General features: G+C 48.2%; 1 protein-coding gene across 1 annotated transcript in view; it reads right to left on the minus strand.

Annotated features, from left to right (window-relative positions):
* The window catches only part of Ppargc1b (PPARG coactivator 1 beta), a 115,553-nt gene extending 111,416 nt beyond the window's left edge, over positions 1–4,137 (minus strand). Inside the window, 1 exon segment of the mRNA XM_028890121.2 lies at positions 3,855–4,137. Coding sequence (XP_028745954.2) covers positions 3,855–3,932 — 78 coding nt within the window. The 5' untranslated portion in view covers positions 3,933–4,137.
* Between the last annotated feature and the right edge of the window lie 19,696 nt (positions 4,138–23,833).

Below are 23,833 nucleotides of genomic sequence, written 5' to 3' on the forward strand. Positions count from 1 at the left end.
CTCTTCCAATTTACAAATTAGTGTAACAGAATAACTCCATTTGTTGTTTTCTTGGCTTTTTTTTTTTTTCCAAGTAAGTGATCTATATGAACAGGAAAGAAAAACATCTTGAGATACATATGACTTTAAAGTAGCTACCTTTGGATAATATTAGGTGTTTCTGGACCGGTGAGGTGGTTCAGCAGATAAAGACTGATGACCTGGGTTCAATCCCCATGTCCCACTCGGTGCCAGAGAACTTCTGCAAGTTGTCCTCTGACCTCCACACGGATGCCGTAGCACCCACATGCAAACACACACACACACACACACACACACACACACACACTTAAACATTTTTGAAATATTAGATCGGTCACCTTTTTTTCATGATGCTTGGCGGTGTTTTCCAACAATTTTAAAATTTTATAATTTTTAAATAAGGATTGGACTAGATGATGTATAATGTCCTTTCATCTCTGACACTCTGACTGTCACTCCAAGCACTTGAGTGATTTCACAGAACCCCTTTATTGACTGGGCTTTCCGTGTGGCCTTTGGAGTCAAGGCTTTTGCTAGCAGCTGTGACCCTGGACATTCCTCTCTCCCATGTTCACTGCCCAGCTGTCTCCCCCTGTCAGCTCAGGAGCTTCTGTTTGGCAAGGCTCAACTGTACCCCTACTTGTAATCCATGAACCTCATCAAGCACTGGGCAAAGGAACATTGCTCAGCATGCTGGCAGGTGCCATGTGGGCACAAAGAGATAAAAGGCACAACTTAGAGCCTGCTGGATAGGCCCAAACACACAGTGCTTGGTTTTATAACTGACAATGGAAGACAGGAAGGAGAGGGAGAAGGGCAAGCTGGCAGGAAGGCCTACGGAGGGAGAAAGCCAAGCGGGGTGGTGGGCCAGGACTAAGCACAGAGTTCTTTGGGACCCATTCTTCAAAACATTTCCAAGAAGCTTCCACAATCCTGGTTCTGATAAACATCTACTCTGGTAACAACAGATAAAAGTTCAGTCTCTGAAACACAAGTTTTCTTTAATCTAAGCCTAGGTTGGCCACCAAAGACAACAAGAAATCTTTTGGGCACAAAGACGATCCACTTTCCCCAACCCTCCCAAGGGGAGAGCTGAGGGGAGGGGAGGGTCCGGAAAGGGCCGTGGGGAAGCAGCAGCAGGGACAGCTAGACATCTCACATGCATCCAAGGCTCACCCCCAGCAGCAGGCCTCTGGCTTCTCCGGCGGCAGCACCACCGACCCCATTGGACAGCTGGAGGAACCGGGCTGGAGAATTAAAATGGCTTGCTCCAGGATCACCCAGCCAGAGAGCGGGGAAGGCGACTCCACTCAGGCCTTCTGACTCCAAGTCCAGTGCTATTTCGAGGTAACACACAGGACCTGGAGTCAGGAGCCCTGGGTGGCTCTGTCACCCCCTGGCTGAGTGGTCGTGGACAAGCAGCTCACCCCTCACAGCCTCTTCCCCCCCCAACTGTAAAATGAGGCGGCGGGCTGCCCCGCCCATTCCCGCTCAGCTCTGAGCCTTCTAGGGGCGGCTGCAAAGCTCCTGGTATCAATTACATTTCCCAAGTTGGCCCGGCAAAGATCACCCGGAGATCTTCGGCCTGTCACGTGGTTAAGTTAAAGCCGGGGGGGGGGGGGGGGGGGCAAACGTCCCAAATTAACTTTCACTGCACTGCTTCTGCTGACACCTGACTACTCATTTTTTTTTCTAGTTTCCTTGGTGAAGCAGCCCTACTAAGTGAGCTAGGCTGGCGGCTAAAAGGGCAAACAATTAATTATTGGTGAGCCAAACACCAAAGCTAGAGTTAAAGGCTAGGGACATGTCCAGAGTGAACAACCTTGGTATGGGTGAAGGAGTCTCACTGGCTATTTCTGGTCTCTTCTACTAGGTTCTTAAGTGTAGAGATAAGGAGACGACTCCAGGCAATAGGGATCTGGGGTGCAGATCTTTGGGGGGGGGCACCAGACCCCCACCACCTCCAGTCCTGGTCCCAGACTATCCACTCCTAGGGTACTGAGACTAGGGCCCGACTTCGGCAGACACAAACACCGGGCGTGTGACCGAGCCCGGCGACGCTGCCGGGAGCTCCACCGCAGTTTCGTCAGAGGTAAAGGTACGCGCCCGGCGCGCGCGGCGTGTGCACACGCGCAGGGGACACACAGACACGCATACACACACACACACACACACACACACTCGCGCACGGCCCGCTCATTAACACCCCCCTCCCGACCTGAGCAAGAGCCATCATCCCTCACCACCGTCCCCTTGGGCCTCTGCTGCGAACCCACCCGAGCGCGCCAGCCACACACCACGCAGCCCCGCAGCTCCGGGACGCCGCGGCGTTTGCAGAGGGCTACCGCCCGCCGTCTGCCGCGCGCGTGGCGGGCTTCCTCTAGGCGACACCTCGCCTCGCCGCCCGTCCTAGTCGCCAGCCTGAAGTCGCCACCGGGAGCCTTCCCGGAGCAGAACGTCTCGGCCGCTGCGTCCCCCTCCGAGTCGCGTCTCACCGCAAGGAGTCAGCTTGCAAGCCTCTCCCCGCCCACCCGGTCCCATGACAGCTGCTACCGCCCAAAGACTGGTAGATTCTAACCAGAAGCAAAGTTTCCCTCTCTCCTCCCACCTCCCGGCCCCCCCCCTCCGCCTTCCCCTCCCTCCCAGTGTTATGCAAAACCGACCGGCACAAACGCTTCCACTCCAGGTACTCAGTCTGTCCCCGCGAGTCCCGCGGGTTTCCGTACGACAGCCCCGTTCCGTACCCAGGCGTGTCCCCGCATCCGGGGGTCTCCTCCCAGGCTCCGCTGCATCCCCAACCTCTCGGGGACACGCAGCGAGGAGCCGGGAGCAAAAGCTCGAACTCGGGACCCAAACTTTAGGTTTGCAACAGGCATGGGTCGGGGCGGGGGGGGGGGACGACGACGGAGGAGGTGGGGGCGCGCACGCCGCGTGCACACATTTCCCCGCAACTGTTTGTCCCAGCAGCAAACCCCATCTTGGTCTCCAAGCCAGCAGATCTCTCGTCCTCCCTCCTGAACACCAAAACACACTCCTGTCACGCGCGTGTAGCCGGCGAGGCTCCCAGGCTCAGCCAGAGCCCGGGACGCCGCCTCACCTTCCCTTCCCCCTGCATCGTGGAGCGCGCGCCGGGGCCGCGCGCCGCAGGGGGACCCAGGCACCCCCGAGATAGTCCTTCCGCCCCGATCCAGCCTTGCTCTGCCCTAGAGGGTCTCCTCCGGATAACGAAAGCTGACAGACACTATCTCCGCCCGCATGTCCACGTGCCCCGCAGACCCCTTAGTTCCCCTAGCCGGCAAGTGACAGGAAACTCTGCGCTGCGGGAGCAGGTGGGGGGCTGCGGGAAAACCAGCGGCAGCACTTGGGGTACCCGATGCTGGAGAACGAGGGGACTCCAGGGCTGCGGGCCGCCTCCCTTACCCCCGCCACAAGTGCACGTGAAAGTACGGCAGCAAGTGCTGGGCGCCGAGGACGCGCCTACAGCACCCAGAGCCAGTCTTAGGGGTCCCTCCGACCCTGGCCAGATTCCACCTGCCCAAGGAATCGCCGTACCCCTCAACTTTGCCGGTGGGGGAACCGTAGACTCCAGGTAGCCCTGGCCAGACCCTCCCGGATGGCTGTGTCCCCCCAATGCTACAGCACGCGCCGGCGACCTGCAGCTCGCTACGCCTGTAACGGAGCGCAGCGCAAGGCACGTGGAAGGGGGGCTCTGCAGCCTGAACCCCCCGATCGCCCCGGTGCGCCCACCGCTGCGCTCCTGCCTCCGCAGCGGCGGCTGCAGCCCCGCGGCTCTGCACCCGGGTCCCCGGCCTGCGCTCCCAGCTGGCCCGTACCTGCGTGTCAGAGAGATAGTTGAGGAAGAAGGACGAGAGCTCTTCATCCAGCAGCGCGCTGCAGTCGTTCCCCGCCATCTTCCAGCCGCGGCTGCAGCGTGCGGCGGAGTCAGCGCCGAGCCCGCCCGGGGGAGGGAGCGAGCGAGCGAGCGAGGAGGAGGGAGGAGGCAGCCGGGCGGGCGGGTGGAGGGCGGAGCTCGGGCCCCCGGCTGCGGCAGGCCGGCTGGCTGCGGGGGCGGGGCCGCGTGAGCCTGGGGTCGCACCCCCACTTCCCCTGCTCTGGAGTCTGTCGCGGCGACCGGGTCTCGCAGCCCCCCGCGGGGGGAAAAACGCGCCGGCAGCCAGGTGGCGGTGCCCGGGCCAGCCGCCCGGTGCCTGCGCAGCAATGCGGGCACCCCCCTCCTTACTGCTAGAGCGAATCACGTTGCGTTAGCGCTGGGCGGGCCCTTGCCTGACAACCTGCTTCGGCACAGCTGGGGAAACTGAGGCTCCGGGAGGTTCCGAACCGCGTTTGAAGCCGCCGTGTGCTCCGGCAGCAAAAGAGAAAGCTTCGGAGGCCTAAGTTCTCTCTCCAGAGTGCAAGGCCCGGAGAGGGAGGGAGGCAGGCTCAGATCAAAGGCGGAGAAATCAGAGAAGGCTTCTCGGAGAGGGTGGCATTCATATGTTTTCTTTGAGGAATGTTGTTTTTTTTTTTTACCCATTTCCTGTTAAGCCTAATCATCTCTCTCCCCCAGCGCCACCCAATAACCTCCCGTGAAAAAAATTTTCAGTCATGTCTTTTACCATAGCCCACAGTGCCTTGAATTGACTAGACTTCTGCCAGCTTCCCAGGCCCATTGGCCTGCTCCCTTCTTAGTATGAACCTTCTGGAAAGAAGCCTCTATGCCGATCGGCCATTCACCGAATAACGGCATCTTTAGGGCATCCTCGTCCTTCTCCCTGAAGTATGCGACCCCTTCCCTTGGAGGTATCTCAGCCGCCTTTGTACCTTGGCTTCAGTGAAGAATGGATCTGAGTCCATCTGTCCTTGCTAGAGTCTAAGACACATGAAACCAGGCTTAAATCTTGCTTTGGTTATTACTCTGGGTAACCAAGGTATTTAATAAATAATGTGTTGATTGAAAAGGCTTCTCGGGCGGTGGTGGCGCCCTCCTTTAATCCCGGCTCTTGAGAGGCAGAGGCAGTGAGTTCGAGGCCAGCCTGGTGAGTTCCAGAACAGCCACAATGTTTACACAGAGAAACCCTGTCTGGAGAAACCTTAAAAAAAAAGGAAAGAAAGAAAAGGCTGGAGGGCTTTGCTTCCCCCGGCCCCACCGCCATCACCACACACTCCACATGGATGAGCGAACTGTAGGTCAGGACTGCACACCAGGAGAGCTCTGAACCAGAGCCAGGAAGCAAACCTTCTGACTTCAACCTTGAACTCTCATTGCTTCTGCGCTTGGCAAGCAGGCGTCTAGGTGTGTGCGCGAGGGAGGGGTGGAGGGGTGTGTGTGTGTGTGTGTGTGTGTGTGTGTGTGTGTGTGTGTGTGTGTGTGTGTGTGTGTGTGTGTGTGTGTGCTGGGACTGAATAAAGGCTGGAAGGCAGGAAGACTCCGAGCTGTTTATTGGGCACACCTGCCTCCCGCCCTGCTTCCACCGGGGGCTGACAGGGGCTGCCCCACCCTGCAGGGCCGGCAGGCTCCTTCCAGCAGGAGAAGGAAGGAGCCCCGCACACCTGCTCAGACTTGAGGCACACAGCAACAGCTTCCTTCTTCTCCAGGCTGAGGTTCCCAGAACCGCAGGGTGTGATTTCACTCTTTGGGCTTAAGGCCAGCACGCTTTTAAGGAACGGTGCTGCCAAGGGAGAACGTACAGCTCGCCTCAGAGGAGTCCTGGGTTCTGGTTCAGCCCCTACTGTCTCTTGTTCCAGTACTGGGCAACAGAGTCAGTGTGGCTGCCTGGTTTTGAACCCCAGCAAAGTCATCTGATCTCAGGCCTTGGTCTCTCATCTATACAAATGGGGATAGTAAAATCACTTACTCATAGTGATGTTATGAAGATAAAGAAATAAAATATGTAAAGTGCTTGGCACAGGGCCTGACCTCAGGGGGAGCGCTAAGCTGGCTGGGAGAAAATACCCTTACAGGCACTGGCCATTAAGTCTTCCCTTCCCTCCCAACACTTAAACAGACTCCGTACTCCATTCAGGTCTGAATCCTGGTGCCAACTAACTAACTCTGTGCCCTGTTACCTAAAAGGAAAAGGGAGAGTCAGGCATGGTGATGCATGCCTATAATCCTAACTCGTGGGAAGTGGAGGGGGGTTGGGGGGGGTATTCAGGAGTTCAATGTCATCCTTGGCTATATAAGGCCAGCCTGGACTACATGAGATGCAGTCTCAGAAAAAAAGTGAAACAAGGGCTGAGAACATAATTCACTTGATAAAACGTTTTGTCTATCATGCATGAAGTTCCGGGTCCAATAGAACCAGATAAAAAGCTGGGTATTGTGGAATATATTATAATCCCAGCACTGGGGAGGTAGAAGGATCAGATATTCACGTCATCTTTGACTGCATAGCAAGTTTGAGGCCAGCCTGGGCTACATGAAATCCTGTCTTACAAAATCAAAACAACAACAAAAAAAAAAAATAAATAAAAGAATCACTGGCTTGACCGCTCTGAGCCTCAGTTGCCTCATCTACAAAATTGGGACAGCAATGGTGCTATTCCACATAGACCCTGGGAAGGGTCAAGTGAAACAATGTGGGTAAAATAAATTGCTTGGCCAGGGTGGACAGACAGGAAGTGCCCACCACCATCATCATCATCCTCGTTATCGCCACGATGTGACTGCTCCTAGGGCTGCTGCTGCTGCTGCTGGACCAAGTAGGAGTCCCACCGAAATGTTTTCCAGAACTGTCCCCATTCAGCCTGACCCTTTGGTGGTGTGCCTTTTAGAGCCCAAGGAATACATTGGATCCCCTCCCCAGCCAGCCGTCTCCAGCCATGGCCGTGCAGATGGACCGCAATGTTCAGTGCCTTGCTAGAGACTAATTCGTCCAGAGGCTTTGTTTGTTTTTAAAACTCTGGCGTTGTTGTTAGAAATACTACCATTTGCCCAGCCTTAAAGACTTTATCACTGATCTATGCATCCTCTGATTAGGTTGTGGCTGCCAAGACATTTAGGTGAGCCTTCACCTGAGAAGCTTAGCTTGCTTTTCAGGAGTTCTTTCCTCAGAGGCAACTCACAGTCTCGGCCCCATGACCCTCTTGCCTCCTTGCAGGGGTGTGGAGTTCTTCCTTGAGAAAGCCATCAAGCATTCTGTGTAATAATTCACACCTGTGGCCCAGGCCCTCAGGAGGCTGAAGCAGGAGGACTCCAGAGGAAGTCCGCTCAAAAAAGAGAAGGAAAGAAAAGTCCTCAGGAAACCCAAGGCGGCAGAAAAATCTCATGTTGTTTGCTTGTCTTCTCCCTGGCTGAGGAGAGAGCCACTGGATGAAGCTGTGCGGAGTCCCTGACCCAAATGCACGGTTAGCGTCTGGGTCTCAGGCCAAACCTCCCAGCTTTTCCCTGCATCTGAGCCGTGTCATCTCTAATCCTTCCCACAACCTTCAGTGGAATGAATTTATCCATTATATCCCTGGGGAAATGAAAGCTTAAAAGATGTTAAAGCTGGGGCTCTAGCTCAGTGGTGGACCGTTTGCCTAGCACACTCCAGGTCCTAGGCTGAATCCGCAGTATTCACCGCAAAAGGGGTGATCAGCTCCGGACCCAGCAGCTAGAGGTCCAGCTGAGGCAGGTACCAGGTCCAAGCTACAACCTCCTAGGAGGGAATAAGCGACAGCCCCCAGCAGCTGGCCACCTGGAGGATGCCAGAATGGTGGCACATTTCTTAGTTTATGACTTTCAAGGGAAGGGCAATAATACTGCCAGAGTTGGACTTCACGCGGCTCCACTTCTACCTCCTCCGCCTTTTGATTGGCCTAGCCTCCCTTGAAAGCAGTGAAAGTTAGTGTGGTGCATATCCAGCCTAGCCCAAAGCCAAGAGCACTCCAGGCTCCTCGGAAATGGCTCGAGTGAAAGGAACCTACAGGATTGGACTTGAATATTTTAGTCCCTACCCGCCAGTGCTCAAAGTGGAAACATCAGCATTTCTTCTTCTGATAATAGGAGAAAGATCTATTCAGACACTGCAGCTGAGCTTCCCAGACTCTCGAGGACATGACCGTCACCTGGGCTCTGTCACCAGAGATTTCGATTCAGGAGATCTGAAGTGGGCCCAGATTGAGCAGGTTCCCCTAGGTGACTCTGCTGCCCATCATTCAACAGATGTTTAAGGAGCACCTGCTAGGTGCCAGCTACTGCAGTATGTGCAGACACATAGGCCAGGGCACATAGAACATCTGCCTCCACCCATGCCCACATACTGGCCCACACAACTGTTAAGCAAACTACTGTTCAGGGAGGGTGGGAGGACATGGGTCTTAACAGGCCGGGAGGTTTCCTGCCAGCCACCACGACCTCTGTAAGCCTGTGACCGAAGCTAGGGTGCCACATAGCCACAATGCTGCTCTGTTTCCCAGCTTCTGTGCCCAAGGCAGGAACTCAGGCAGGAACTTTTTAAAAACAGAACCTTTGTACAGCTCATCCTAAAAGTCCCTGTCTTAGTTAGGGTTTCGAAACACCATGACTATAAGCAAGATGGGCAGGAAAGGGTTTATTTGGCTTATACTTCCACATTGTAGTTCATCATTAAAGAAAGCCAGGACAAGAACTCAAACAGGTCAGGGACCTAGAGGCAGGAGCTGATGCAGAGATCATGGAGGGCTCCTGCTACAACTGGGCTGCACTTTCACCAATAACCTCTCCTGGGTTCTCTTCATGGTGCCCATGAAGAAAGCACCCATGTGTGGTGATATTGTGTTCCCCAAAATATTGTGCACTCATCTGGGGTCAGAGAACAGAACAGCCACTAGACATAGAAGCCAGAAAATGGTGGCACACACACCTTTAATCTTAGCATTCCAAAGGCAAAGATCTGTCTGGATCTCTGTGAGTCCAAAGCCACAATGGAAACAGCCAGGCGTGGTGACACACACCTTTAACCCCAGGAAGTGATAGCAGGAAGCAGAAAGGTATATAAGACGTGAGGACCAAGAACTAGAGCTGGTTAAGCTTTTAGGCTTCCAGTAGCTGTTCAGCTAAGATTCATTCCGGATGAGGACTCAGAGGCTTCCAGTCTGAGGAAACAGGATCAGCTGAGGAATTGGTGAGGTGAGGAAGCTGTGGCTTGTTCTGTTTCTCTGATCTTTCAGTGTTCACCCCAATACCTGGCTCTGGGTTTGTTTTTATTAATAAGACCTTTAAGATTCGTGCTACACCCATGGTCTTCTCTTTTCTCCATAACCCTCTCAATCCTACTACTCCAGCTGAACCTTTACCAATGGCTTCTCCTGGCCTCTCTCACTGGGCCAAGCCTCAGCCGTTCTTTATGACCCTTTCATGCCTTCAACACCAGTACCACCTGGGAGGCCCTTACACATAACCAAGTTTGGCTGCCAACACAAGCTACAACCTTGGCCACCTCTGAACACAGCGTGTGTGTGCAGATTCTGAGGAAACACTTCCCAGAAGACTTCACCTCAGTGATGCTGGTCTCTTCTTAATCACCACTGGTTTCTCAGCTCCAGCCGACCAGCATCAATTGTCCCAGTAAAGCAAAAGTTTTACTTCAGTGGTTCTGGTATCTTGTTAATCACAGCAGATTCTTCAGCCCCAGATAACCAGAACCACAGATTATTAACTCAAAATAGCAAAAAGTCCTGAAAGGGTCATTAAGAGAACCCCAAACGTCCCTCTGAAACCTCACAAGGCAGGCCCACAATCTCTGCACTGCTTTCAACATTCTCTTTTATTTATTTATTTATTTATTTATTTATTTATTTATTTATTTACTTACTTATTTATTATTTTTAGATTTTTCAAGACAGGGTTTCTCTGTGTAGTTTTGGTGCCTGTCCTGGATCTCGCTCTGTAGACCAAAGCTGGCCTCCAAACTCATAGAGATCCTCCTGGCTGTGCCTCCCGAGTGCTGGGATTAAAGTTGTACGCCACCGCTGCCTGGCCAGTCTTCAACATTCTTATCTTCAAAGTTCCAGCAAAACAGCTCACTGAGCTCCCACTAAACACTCGATGGCTTTTTCTAGCCCAAAGTTCCAAAATCCTTCCACAATCCTTCCAAAAAACATGGTCAGATCTATCACAAAAATACCCCACTCCTGGTACCAATTTCTGTTTTAGTTAGGGTTTTTATTGCTTCCATGATCCAAAGCAAGTAGGAGAGGAGAGGGTTTATTCTCTTACACGTCTACATTATAGTCCCTCACTTAAAGAAACCAGGACAGGAACTGCCATGTTTGTCTTCCACTGAGTGAAGAACTTCAGAACTGTAGATGGGTCAAGAATGTCACCTGGATCACAAAGCCCCTTGTGGCAGATACAGGACTAGAAGCCAGGGTTCTAGAAATCATCTAGATGATTTCATTTGGAGGTCTTAGGGTTGAGGATGGGAGCATCTGCCACTTGCTTGAAGGCCCAAGGTAAACAAGGTACATCTTGCGTTTGCTCTCCCGGCAGTGATGTTCTGTGCCTTCACTGGTGCGTTTGAAGGAACAGCACTTCATGTTCTTTTGTGTGCTACAAAGGACTAAGGGGCCTCAGAATCAGCAGGTGAGCGATGCTAAGCAGCTCTGGAGCTGCTTACTGCTTCTTGGCTTTGCAAGGGCTGCCCTCCATCAACCCTCAGTCTCAAAACAAACAAACAAACAAACAAAACAAAACATGGGGGTAGAGAAATTTGGAAGAGGTAGAAACTTGCTTTCTCTTATCTGTTTACAGGACAAAAGGCTTGAACGGGATTCTTCTCATGCCCATTTCATAGGTGAAGAAACAGGGGCCCAAAAGGTGTTGTGCCTTTCTTAGGTTATTATTCAGTATGTACTCTACACCAGCAGGGCATGGTGCCACACACCTTTAATCCCAGCACTCAGGAGGCAGAGTCAGGAAGAGCTCTTTGAGTTAAAGGCTAACCTAGTCTACATAGCAAATCCCAGGATAACCAGGGCTACATAGAGAGACCTTGTTTCAAAAAAAAAAAAAAAAAAAAAATACAGCCAGGCATGTTAGCACACACCTTTGATTCCAGCACTTAGGAGGCAAAAGCAAATGGATCTCTGTGAATTTGAGGTCAGCCTGGCCTATAAAGTGAGTTCCAGGACAGCCAAGACTGTTACATAGAGAAAACCTGTCTCAAAAAACCAAACTACTACAGCAAATAAAAACCCAAATACATACACATATAATATCTATATTTATATAAATATTAAAATGATATATCTATATATCAGAATAGTAACATTTAAAGAGACAGTATTCAATCAAAAGGTAACATAGTGTGGCTGGAGAGATGGTTCAGTGGTTAAGAGCACTGGCTGCTCTTCCAGAGGACCCAGGTTCAATTCCCAGCACCCACGTGGCAGCTTATAACTATCTAAAACCCCAGCTCCAGGGGACCTGACACCCTCACACATAAATACACGTAAGCAAAACACCAAGGCACATAAAAACAAATCATTAAATAAAAATAAATAAATCATTAAAAGGCAACAGAGTTTACATTCAGTTTAATATATGTATATATATATGTATATATATATATATATATTCATATGTATGAAATAAAGTATCAGACCAAAATGATATCAGAGTGCTCTGTCATTTGCTAGCTTTGGGGTCTTGGGGAAATCACTCCTTAAAGATTATGTCTCCAACTTGTCCTAGAGTTTTATGTTAGAGAAGATTGTGAACTCAATACTTATTGCTCTAACTAATTAACAATGCTCCTTTAGGAGAACTTAAGTTTGGTTCAAAAGACAGAAAAACTACAGCAAGTTGTTTACATATACTTTGATTCAACAACATTTGTATATCCTGCTGGGTGCTCAGCACCACGCTATCGGCCCACAAACAATGGCCACACTCAGCTCTTCCTGTCAGGGATCTCAGGGTTCTGGGTTCCACGGTGTACAGGGGTGAGGAGTCACCGGACAAATCAGGAGAAATAACGGGTTCTTCACTGGAAGCTGGAAGGGCTGAGGACCCCTGAAGACAAATCTCTTTTCTCCTTGGAGACTCGGATTCTCACTTTGCCCAATGATGGTCTTGAACTGGGCCAGCCTCAGGCATCTCTCCAGGGCCTAGCCGCAGTGAGGTGTTCTAACTCCTGTTTGTGGGAGAAGTCATTTGGGCGGTGCATAGTTTGGCAGCAAAGGCAGCTAGCTGGAGTCAGGATGCTGAGAGGAGAATCCAGGTCAGTAGGTCACCCCAGGAGTGTTTTATATGAAAAGGAATCTCCTTAGCTCTAGAGCAGCCAAGAGGACTACAGGATCCAGAGGGAGAGCATGGCCTCCAGGCGTAACACACCATCATGAGGAGCAAAGCATAGTAGGTCCTGAGTGCAGCAGAGTACCTGAATACTGGCATCTCTCTCCAGCTTCCTCAAGAATCCCACAGACAATTTGGGGGGGGGGGGGAGGGGGACAAGTTGAAAGGGAGCATTCACCATTATTTCATTGCTTTACTTTTAAATTGTAAACTATTTTAAATTACACCTAATCCCCAGGACCCTCGTGGTGGAAAGAGATAACTCACTCCCGCCAGTTTTCCTGTGACCTACACGCCAGGGCTGTGACACTCACATGCTCCATGTTAATGTGTCATCAACTTGCCTTGTAACCCTGGGTCCCTTGTGATGCTAGATTCGTTTTCTCCGGATGGTAATTTAGTCCCAGCCCTAGTACTAAAGGACATGTAAAGTTGGTTAAGAAAACAGTGAGGATGGATGAGTTCCTTTACTTGTTAAACCTTCGAAGGCCTGGGAGACACTTGCACCGAACCTCGGTCTTCTAATACACTCAAGTCAGATATAGTGAGCATTAACCATGTTGGATTATTTGGTGTTCATTCATCATCTGTAAGACGAATTGCTAAACGGTCTTATTAATAATAAAAAAAAAAAAAAAAAAAAAAACAAAAACCCGGAGTCAGATTTTGGGGTAAAAACTGAAAGATCAGAAAACCAGAAAGAAGCCAGCCACATTCTTACCAATTGGAAATCCTCAGCCAAAGAGACCTACTTCCTGTATACCCACGCCTATATGCCTTTCTGTTCTGCATCTCACTTCCTGTCTCTGCCCAGCTACATCACTTCCTGTCTGTCTGTACAGACCTCTAGACCTCTATGGCTAGTGCTAGGATTGAAGGCATGTGCTACCACTGCCTGACTTCTAGGTTTAATATAGTGGCTGGCTTTTTCTCTGATCCTCAGATAAGCTTTATTAGGGTGCACAATATATTGGGGGATACAATATATCACCACAATCATCCTGCTGTAAACAGCCTACTTTATGCTGGGCACTCTGCTACATTTAATGGGACAATATTAGCTATAACTGCTTCTGTGGCAGCGAGCAGAAAACCCTCCGCAAACTGGCATCCACGGATAACTTACAGGCCAGCATATCCAGCACACCAAAGGCAGAATGGTCAGGAAGAGTGGATGCTTACGCCTCAGCTCTGTTCTCCTCTGTGGTCTCTACTGTGGATGTCCAGGTGCTTTGGTCCAGGTCCAGGTCCAATCCTGAGTCCACTGTGCTGTCCCCCCACTCTGGGCTGTTCCCCCACTCTGGGCTGTCCCCCCACTCTGGACTGTCCCCCCACTCTGGGCTGTCCTCCAACAAATCCAAGTTCACAGATTGTAACAGTCTGCTGCAAAAGCCTATTGCCTAGCCAGTCCCTGCTCTGATTGGCCAGAATTAAGTTACATGCCTTCTTAATCCCGGAGTTGAGAGGTTTTATACAAATTACCTAAACCAGGGTTTGTGAACAAAGACTACGTGGTGCTTTGAAAGAAAATGCCCCCCCTAAAGGGAGTGGCACTATTAGGAGGTGTGGCTTTGTTGGAGTACTATTGCCTTGTTGGAGTAAGTGTGTCACTGTGGAGGCGGGCTTTGAGGTCTCATATATATATATATATATGCTCAAGCCACACCCAGTGTCTTAGACCACTTCCTGTTGCCTGTGAGTCACGATGTAAGAACTTTCAGTTCCTTCTCCATGACCATGTCTGCCTGCATGCTGCCTTGCTTTCCACCATGACAATAATGGATTAAACCTCTGAACTGTAAGCCAGCCACCACAATTAAATGTTTTCCTTTGTAAGAGTTGCCGTGGTCATGGTGTCTCTTCACAGCAAGAGAAATCCTAACTAAGACTAAGATAGACTACTAATTAGATGGAGAAACATAAAGTTGCCTGGATAGAGATGTGAGGAGAATCTGAGAAGAGTTGGGGTGGAGAGGAGGGATAAAAAGATCAAAATAAATTGTATGAAAAAAAATAATTAAAAACAGAAAAAAGGGAAATGATGTCCCAACGGATGATCTAGTTACCTTAAGACAATAGAAAAAGAAGCACAAATTAGAAGAGAAGGGTAGAAATAATTAAAAATTGAGCAGACATTAGTAAAAATGAGGATAGAGAAAAATTGAATCACCTAAATTGAATAACTGATGCTTGGAAAGGACCAACAAAATTAACATAACTTTAGACCAGTGCTTTTTGACCTTCCGAATGCTGCAACTCTTTAATAGTTCCTCATGTTATGGTGACCCCCAAGCATAAAATTATTTCATTTCTACTTCACAATTATAATTTTTCTACTGTTATGAATTGTAATATAAATATCTGCTAGGCAGGATATCTGATATGTGATCCCCAAAGGAGTTGGGACCCACAGGTTGAGAACCATTGCTTTAGATTGATCAAGAAAAATAAAGTGACTCCATTAAACAAGAAGTATGACAGGGACATGACTACCCCTTTAACTGAGATAAAGAAGATTATAGCAATGAGAAACAATAAAATAGAGGAATTCCTGCAAAAGCACAACCCACTGAAACTGACTCAAGAGGAAAAGGAGCCTTCCCATAGGCCTGAAACAAGAGCTTCAATTGGTAATTTAAAAAAAAAAAAAAAAAAGCAGTCCACAAAGCACTGGTTGGGCATGGTGGTACATCTTTGTAATCCTACCTCTCAAGAGGAAAAGACAAGGGGCGGGGATCACAAGTTCAAGGCCAGTCTGACCTACACAGCCAGACTTTGTCTCCAAAAAAAAAAAGCCAACTCCCTACACTCAAAACACAAGGTCTTGGGTGTAGCTTATTGTATAACACTTGTAGCATGCACACAGCCTTCTGATCCCCTCAAAAAAAAAAAATCTATGCAATGAAAAAAGCCTGGATCCACATAGCTTCACCGGTGAACTCTACCAATCATGTAAAGAATTAGCAGCAATTCTTCATGACCTCCTCCAGAGAAAGCAAGAGGGGGAGATACTTCTTGTCTCATTCTGAGGCCACCTTACTCTGCTATCAAAACAAGACCAAGACATAACAAGGTAAGTCTAAACCAATGTCTGTATGAAAATCAGTACACCTGGAAAATTAACAGGAATTAAATAACAGCTATAGAAAGATATGTATAAAGATGCCATTGATTCCCAAAAGATTCCAATCATCAAAAACAATAAAGGATAATGGAGTGGGATCATTTTGGGAAAATATGCAAAGACAATTCATAAGATTTTTGGTTCATAAAGCAAGGTTAATATTATACTTGTAGCATGTCCCCAACCTTTCTGAAGTTATTTTGGGGATCATTTATGAGAAAGGATATGAGAATATTTTCACGACCACTTGTAGGGTAGTTATTATAAAGACTCTTCAGTCTGTAGATTCTACAGTGTAGAACACAGCCTTACCTGTGGGCACCATTCAGTGTCCAGCATTAAACTGTCTCCTGTCTTGTAGCCTTTGTGCTCCATGTTCCCTTGGCCTGGAATGTTCTTCCTTCATCCCAACCCTTCATAGCCTGTTAATATCCTTCCTCCTCTGCTCACAGCTCATCCCCTCAGATATCTGCCCTGACTGTCTGATAGAAATTCAATCTTGGAAATGATCTTGTTGGTTTATTCATATGACAAGCCACGTAGTGGGAGCAGGTTCCACTTGCTGTGTTCCCCATAGTCTCTCTCAGGGTGCAGGCCGGGCCTGCGATGGGGAAGTGGATGCCGAAAGAACAGGGAACCGAGTGTCGGTAATGTAAGTAGAAAGCTCTTGTTTCTGATGAAGAAGCTCCACGAAGAAAAATGACTTGCCCAAGTGTCAAGGAGGGTGATCATAAATTTGGAGTGTGCTCCAAATTTGGATCTGTGCCCTCGACAATACTAAGCTGGACAGGACACGGGACCGTAGGCAAAAGCAAGGAGAGACAGGTTGCATGTCAGAGGGAACACTCCACACTGAGATCTTGTCATCTAAGTCCTGTGAAAAGTCGGATGCAGCAAATTGCTTTCTCCAGGCATCCCTGCTGCTGCTGGCCAGTATGACGCTGCTGACTTTATTATTTACCCAGAAGTCCTGAGCAGGCTCTCCCCTGCACAGCTGAGATCTCCCCTACTAAATCATCGGAGACAACGAGAGTGAATGAAATTAAACCTGAGCCTCCCTTGCAAAGAGAAAGGAAAAGGTTGGGGGGGGGGAGAGAGAGAGAGAGAGGCTTAAATATGCATGGTGCTTAGAGTGGTGCCATTGCGGAGGCCATTTATCTTGGCACACAACAGCCTGCTGCCCTCTCAGGAGTCTACCCTGAAAGTGTGAATGAGAGAAAAGGCTTTCCAAGCAAAGCATGCCCAGGTTGAACAGGTGTGTGGGACAGCACCGTCCCATCCAGCCGAGGGTGTGCTGTTCCTCTAGGCATCGAAGGTGGGATCTGTTTCTTACCCCTGTAATTCTGAGCGGGCCTTATGACTTGCTTTGATCAAAAGAATGCAACAGAAAACGTGTTCAGCTAGCTCATTCCCGGGCTATGTGTGATTTTGCTCTCTGGGCAGCCAGCCACCACGGAAAGACCACACGGAAGACGAGAAATGCACAGCCACCCCGAGCCATTTCTGCTTCTTCTGCTGAAATCTGGTTTGAGCATCTGGTTGAGCCCATTCTGGGTTCTCCAGCCACGGGCCTGCCACCCTGTCAGCGGGCTAAACAGTGTCATAGAGACCAGCTCCATAGCACAGAGCTCTGCTCAAACCACAGCGTGAACAAGTGGTTACCATGGCTTTAAAAAATAATATTATTTATTTATTTATTTAGTAGTGCTGGGGTCAAACTTAGGCTCCCATGCATGCTAAGCAAGCTTTCCCACTAAACTATATCCTTCCAGCCTTATGACTTTTAAGCCACTTAATTTGGGAGCAAGTTGTGTATGTATATATGTGTGTGTGTGTGTGTGTGTGTGTGTGTGAACACATGTGTGCCAAGGTGTACAAGTGTAATTTCAGAGGACAACCTTGCATGCCCACCTTACTTGAGACAGGGTCTTTGTTCACCACTGTGACCCCCTCCCCCCAGCCAGCTGGACTGCCAGCCTTTAGAAGTTCTCTTGTCTCTCTCTCCCACCTATGGGAACCCTGGGATTACCATGTCCAGGTTTACATGGGTTCTGGGGATTCAAACTCAAGTTCCCGTGTGTTCGTGGTAACAGCTTCCCTGGGGGCAATATTTTAAATAAAGTGATAGATGGCAGAAGCATTGACTATATAGATGTCGTCAAGGTGTTGGCATTAGCTGAGACCCGGGGCTGCATCTGTCAAATGAGGTGACCGTAGTACTTTATAGGATTGTGGTGGTGTTCAGTCTACATAGCAAACCTCCAGTGGTTTTGTGGATTGTAGAAAATGTAATCTCTCAGGCTTGGTGGCTCACCCCTCTAGTCTCAGCATTCTGGAAGCAGAGGTAAGCTGATTTAAGTGAGTTCAAGGCCAGCCAGGTCTACCTATCTAGTTTCAGGACAGCTAGAGCTACAGAGTGAGATCTTGTTTAAAAAAGTAACAATAATAACCACCTCAGTGTACTCTTACTGTTGTCAACTTCTTAATAATAAATGATTTTAATGAGACTCCCAAATGAGGGTGAACTTTCGAATTAAAAAAAAAATGGAGACATAGAAGCAATATATTTGAGGTTAGATATTTAGAAATAATGTTCTCTGCTAAAATTTCCTTTAATTTGATCTTCATTATAAAAACTCTTCTATTTAGTGAAATTACTAAATAGAAAAACCAGACCTTTGGTAATTTGTCCACTGATACTGTAGAGTCAGCGGGGAACTAAGAGCTTGTATTTCTTCATAATTTCATAAGTAGTAAAGCGCACAGCTCCAGGGGACGGCTTTCTAGACATCTGTCGATGTTTCTGCTTCTACTAGACATCCTTCCACGATGCTTTGGTGCTGCTGCCATGCCCCACTTGACAGGCGGGGAAACTGAGACTTGGAAGATCGTGAGTGACAGAGCTGAGATCTGTGCCCTTGACACGTTGTCCTGTAGCAGTACACACTGCTCCCGAAAGCTTGTGAACTCGATAAATAAACAGGGATTGATCAAACAATTGAAATGTGCCCAGAGACACCGCTCTCACAGCCTCAGTCAGGAAGCCTCGGCTTGGGCTGTGTGTGACTCACGATGAGCTTTTCCCACTGAATGAACCCCACCCTCGGGCATACTGCGAGGCCAGAGCAGGAATTCAGTAGATTTCTAGAAAAGCCTGGGTAATAATCCAAACCATAATCCTTTGGACCTTAATTTTAACTGGTTGGGGTTAGTACTTTAATCCTAAAATTGTACTAAAAATATACCAGTCATACTTAGACAACTCAATGTAGTAGTTGAACTTAAAGGCCCAAGATTTAGACTGAGACATTTCAGGGCCGTTGGGCCAGATCTTAGCTCCCTGGCTCTCAGATTCAACGGTAATAATCCTGACCTCTCTCATCGATCATACAGCCCAAGTGAGGTAGCCCTCTGAAAGAGCTGGATAAATGTATATTTAATTTAAAAATCACAGCGAAGTGTCCATGTGAAATTATACAACATTTACAAGCAAGAGAAACCTGTCTAGGCGATTCTTGCCACTGAACTGTACTCCCAGCCCTAAGTAGAGTTATAAAAAAGTAGTACCTTTTTCTGTCAGAATTGTCTATGCTCAGCTAGTCACAGTGTAATCCCAACACTTGGGAGGTGGAGACAGGGGTCAACCTTGGCTTCATAGTAAGTTTGAAGCCAGCCTCGGCTACATGAGATACTGCCTCAAAACAAAGGGAGGGAGGGAGGGGGGGAGATAGAGCTTAATTAATTAATTAATTAAGATAGAGCTTAATTAATTAATTAAGGTAGAGCTTAATTAATTAATCAAGATAGAACTTAATTAATTAATTAATCTTGGCAATTCAATAAGTAGATTTAAAATTTAAAACAAAAATCTATTTGCCCCAAAGAAAGGAAATAAATGTGTCACTCCTAGTAGTGATATTTGTATAGATCATGGAGGGCCACCATTTTCCTCTTCATCTGGGCTTACTTCCTATGTCCAGAGACACTGAGAGAAAACTTGTTTTTGTAATTTTTATTTTATGTGCATTAGTGTTTTGCCATGTCCCCTGGAACTGGTGTTACAGACCGTTGTGAGCTGCCATGTGGGTGCTGGGAATTGAACCTGGGTCCTCTGGAAGAGCAGTCAGTGCTCTTAACCACTGAGCCATCTCTCCAGCCCCCTGAGAGATAACTTATAAAGCATCCATTCCCCACCAGGAAGTGAAAAGAGCAAGTTGTTGGCATCCAGACTTCTCATCTAGTACAGGATGCGGGACAGAGAAAGTGGTCTAGAAGTACAGGTCGACTGAAACAGACCAACAGACAGAGCTTAGAGATTTCCTCTTGTTGTTTGTTCATTTATTTACCTATGTTTAAATGTTATTTATTGTTATTATAAGCAGTGAGGGTGTATAGGTAGATGGGGGAGTATTGCCACGCTGCACATGTGGAAACCAGAGGACAGCTGTGTGAAGATGATTCTTCCCTTCCATTTTTTTTCTAGTGATCGAATTCAGGTCCTAAGCCTTAAGCAGCAAAACCTTTACTTGCTGAGTTATCCATCTCACTGGCCTTTATATTTATTTATATCAGACAGTGTCTCATGCAGCCCAGGCTGACCCCTAAGTGCTAGGATTATGGTAAGTGTGCCTGTATGCCCAGATAGAGCTTGAAAATTTCCTCCCTCCCTCCCTCCCTCCCTCCCTCCCTTTGTTTTGAGGCAGTATCTCATGTAGCCTAGGTTGGCTTCAAACTTACTATGAAGCCAAGGTTGACCCCTGTCTCCACCTCCCAAATGTTGGGATTACACTGTGACTAGCTGAGCGTAGACATTTCTGACAGAAACAGGTACTACTTTTTTTTATAACTCTACCTAGGGCTGGAAGTACAGCTCAGTGGGAGCACTGGCCCGGCAGGCGTGGGTGGAGCCCTGTTTTTCACTCCCAGACCTCCGAACACACGTGCATGTAGCGGTAACGCCCGCATTACCAATACCCGTTTACCATGTCTGAGTGAAGGGCTGCGGATTAAAAATAGAGACAAGAGACAGCGAGTCATTCGCCATGGCTGAATGCCGAATGCCGTTTATTGAAAGAGGGAAGAAACCTTAAATACAGGCTTACAATACAAATGGAGGATCCCCGGAGGGCAGAAGTTCGCTACCAATGGTCTACATTCCAGACCCAATGTTCTACATTCTTGCATCTAAGTTGTTAACACCCAATATGCAGGATACACAAACAAGGAACTTCCCTTAAGCATTCAGAAGGGTGGATACTGGCAGGGAATCTGAATAGGGAGGACATCTGATCAAGGTCAGCAAGCAAGGCCGCAGCCACTCACAGTCAGGGGCCAGGGCCCATGGCGCCCACACATGCACACATGCATCACTACAGCGCATAGCATGTGAGTAGCAGATAAGCACATGGGAAAATCGTGAGGACACTGGAAAAAGCACCGTGCATACTTCCTGTGGTGAATACAATCATAAACCGGCCGCACCAATGGTTTGTGATATTGTGCAGCAACTTGAACTCCCGTGCAACATTTTTAGGCATGGAATACGCGATAAACATTTTGGAAAATAGTTTGGCAGCTTCTAATAAAATTAAATCTATATCTTCTGTATGACGCAGAACCCCCAGGCTAGGTATTTATGGAAGCCAACTAGAGCAATGATTACGTCAAGATACGTGTGTGAGAATTTTCATAGCTGCCCTGTTAACGTTAATCGAGAACTGGAAACTAGTTTTTCAGCTGATGAACGAGTAAACAAACGGTGGCATGTCCATTCAGTTAAATACTATCCTGCAATAACAGAATCACACACCACCAACACACATGCAGCAGCACAGACGCATCTCACATATACGACAACACTAAGTGCGACATGCCAGACATAGTCCGAGGACTATATGGTGTATAATTCTATTTAAATGAACTTGTAGGAAAAGCAGTGTTATGGTAACAAAAGCTAAAGAGCAGACTGGCTGCAAAGTAGCACAGGGAATCCCTTCTGTGATGGAAATATTCTAAAACTGCTTTGTGTGAGCGGAATGGCGGCCACCCTAGTCGAACGTCAATGCAATCAAACAGGAGTATCTTACTGGATGCAAACTGAACTTCAGCGAAACTAGTGTTTAAAGTACATACAGTACATGTTTGCTGTTTTGTTTTTGTAGATGAATTGCTTTTTAATTTTTTATTACGTCTATTTATTTTGCAGATGTAGGTGGCTTGGGTGCGCTCGTGGAGGTCAGAAGACAGCTTTCAGGAGTTGGTTCTCTCCTTCTGTATGTGGATCTTAGGGATGGAACTCAGGTTGTCAGTCTTGGTAGCAAGTACCTTCACCTGATGAACCATTTCATCAGCCCTGAATTCCTCTTTGAGGCAATTCTCCTGTCTCAGGAGAATTCCAAAGACAACCTGAATGGGTATTTGCCAAGTACATTGTATAGGAAATCCCTGAATTGGGCCTTTAAAAACATTCAGGGTTATGGAACTTAGGCATAAAGCCAGTATGATGTGCAGTAGAAAGAACAATGGTCCAGAAATGAAGAGCCATTCACTCAATCATTCATGCATTCATTCACCCAACACCTGCCGCATGCCTGGCACTACACGGCAGAGCTGAGCATGAGCTGGTTTGAGTTGGGTCCCTCTACAACCACACCTAAAAGAATCCTACCAAATACAAGCCCAAGCTAGGCATTATATACGTGACTACTGACTTGTTAGCAAAGGATATGGATGTGACTCAAGGAAGTCATGGAGACTACCAGTGATGACCTCCGTGTCTGTTGCTACAGCCTCCATCCAGGCCCACTGCCTCCTTCTGCCTGAACAGCCAAGACAGTCTCCTCAGTGGTCTCCTTGAGCTGCACTAACTGCCTCTGGTTCCCTCTACATGCAGCAGCCAGAAGGTTGCAGTTGCCACGTGAAATCCAGCTCCTTCTCCATGCGCCCCTACCTCAACATTCTTTCGGGGGAGCCTCGTGGGCTCTTATTAAAGTCCAGAGTCCTCAGGTTGCCTCCTAAAGGGGCTGGCATAACACACCATATATTGAAAGATCAGCTAGGGATGTGTGGTGCCCCATGGGTTGTTATTTGACACCTCTTCCCCGTGCCTCTGCCTCTGCCTCTATGTGCCCTTATCACACACCAGACACCTTTACGAAAATTGTCATCTGCCCATGTGAGTCACAGATTATACTGGCTCAATCTGCAGGAGGCTTCGCTGCCCATTCTGCTGAGAAAATTCTCTGCCTAGAGCAGCCCCGGGGGGTCATGGTAGGGACCTCAGGTGCAAAAGAATCCTGGTGAGTGAGTATCCTTTGAAATGGGAGAGGAGGGGCAGAACTCTTCTCCAGCCAGGGCTGTCTTGTGTAAAACAGCCAAAGGGAGTGAGGGAGAAGACGAGGGGGGGGGGGGGGGGGGGGGGGGGGGGGGGGGGGGGGGGGGGGGGGGGGGTGGCCAGCAGAGCCCAGCTTTGCAGCCCTCTGGTGCTCTATCAGAGGCACTCAACACACTGCCAGGGAGGTGTTTTCTCCTGGTCAAGTGGAGAAGTCATGGAACCGGCCATAAATCAATGCGCCACTCAGGCTCCTCTTTGACCTTGACAATGTTGCTTGAGCTCTCGCTCGGTTTCTTCAGCAACGGATCAGATCTAGTTAAGCTCAGTTCAGCATCATCCAGCATCTCACATCCTCTTTAATTTCATGAGCAATAGATGCGGATGAAAGGGAAGTATAAAGCGTGAATAATCAAAGGGGAACTCCCTCGAGTCACCACCGAGAGGTGATGAGCAAGTGTTTTTCTGTTTTAACCAGCATATGGTTGACATGGCGCCGCCTCTTCTGTGTCCGATTATTTTATTTCACAATATATTGTGACCTTCTTTTCAGGTCATTACATTCCCATCTACATTCTGGAACTCCGAGGAGATTGGATGTCCATGGATTCTCTCTAGTTGGGGCCAGTTTCCATACTTCAATTCACCCTCCAAAAACATACAGTAGTCCACAAACTGGCAGACACTGGACACTTTCCTAAAGACTTTGTAGGTCACCATCCAATAAGTATCCTAAGCATTCTATTTCTAATTATTTTTTTAATTTTTGTTGTTGTTTGTTTTTGTTTTGTTTATTTGAGACAGTCTGAGTTATCTCAGCTGGACTAACACTCTCTATGTAGACCAGGCTGGCCTCAAACTTAATATATAGTTGAGGATTACCTTGAATTTATTTTTTAGCATGAGCAAGTAGTCAAGGTTTTAATTTTAGCAGGCAAGACTGTAAAAGCAAAGTACAACCTCCGGAGAAGAGGGCAGACGAAGAAAAGAGGCAACAGCCAGCCTCGAACTTCTGATCCTCCTGCCTCGACTCTTCTGAGTGCTGGGATTACAGACATGTTCCGATCATACCTGGCTTTCTGTGGGCAACCTTTATATC

The sequence above is a fragment of the Peromyscus leucopus genome, chromosome 19 (assembly GCF_004664715.2).
Source record: "Peromyscus leucopus breed LL Stock chromosome 19, UCI_PerLeu_2.1, whole genome shotgun sequence".
NCBI lineage: Eukaryota > Metazoa > Chordata > Mammalia > Rodentia > Cricetidae > Peromyscus > Peromyscus leucopus.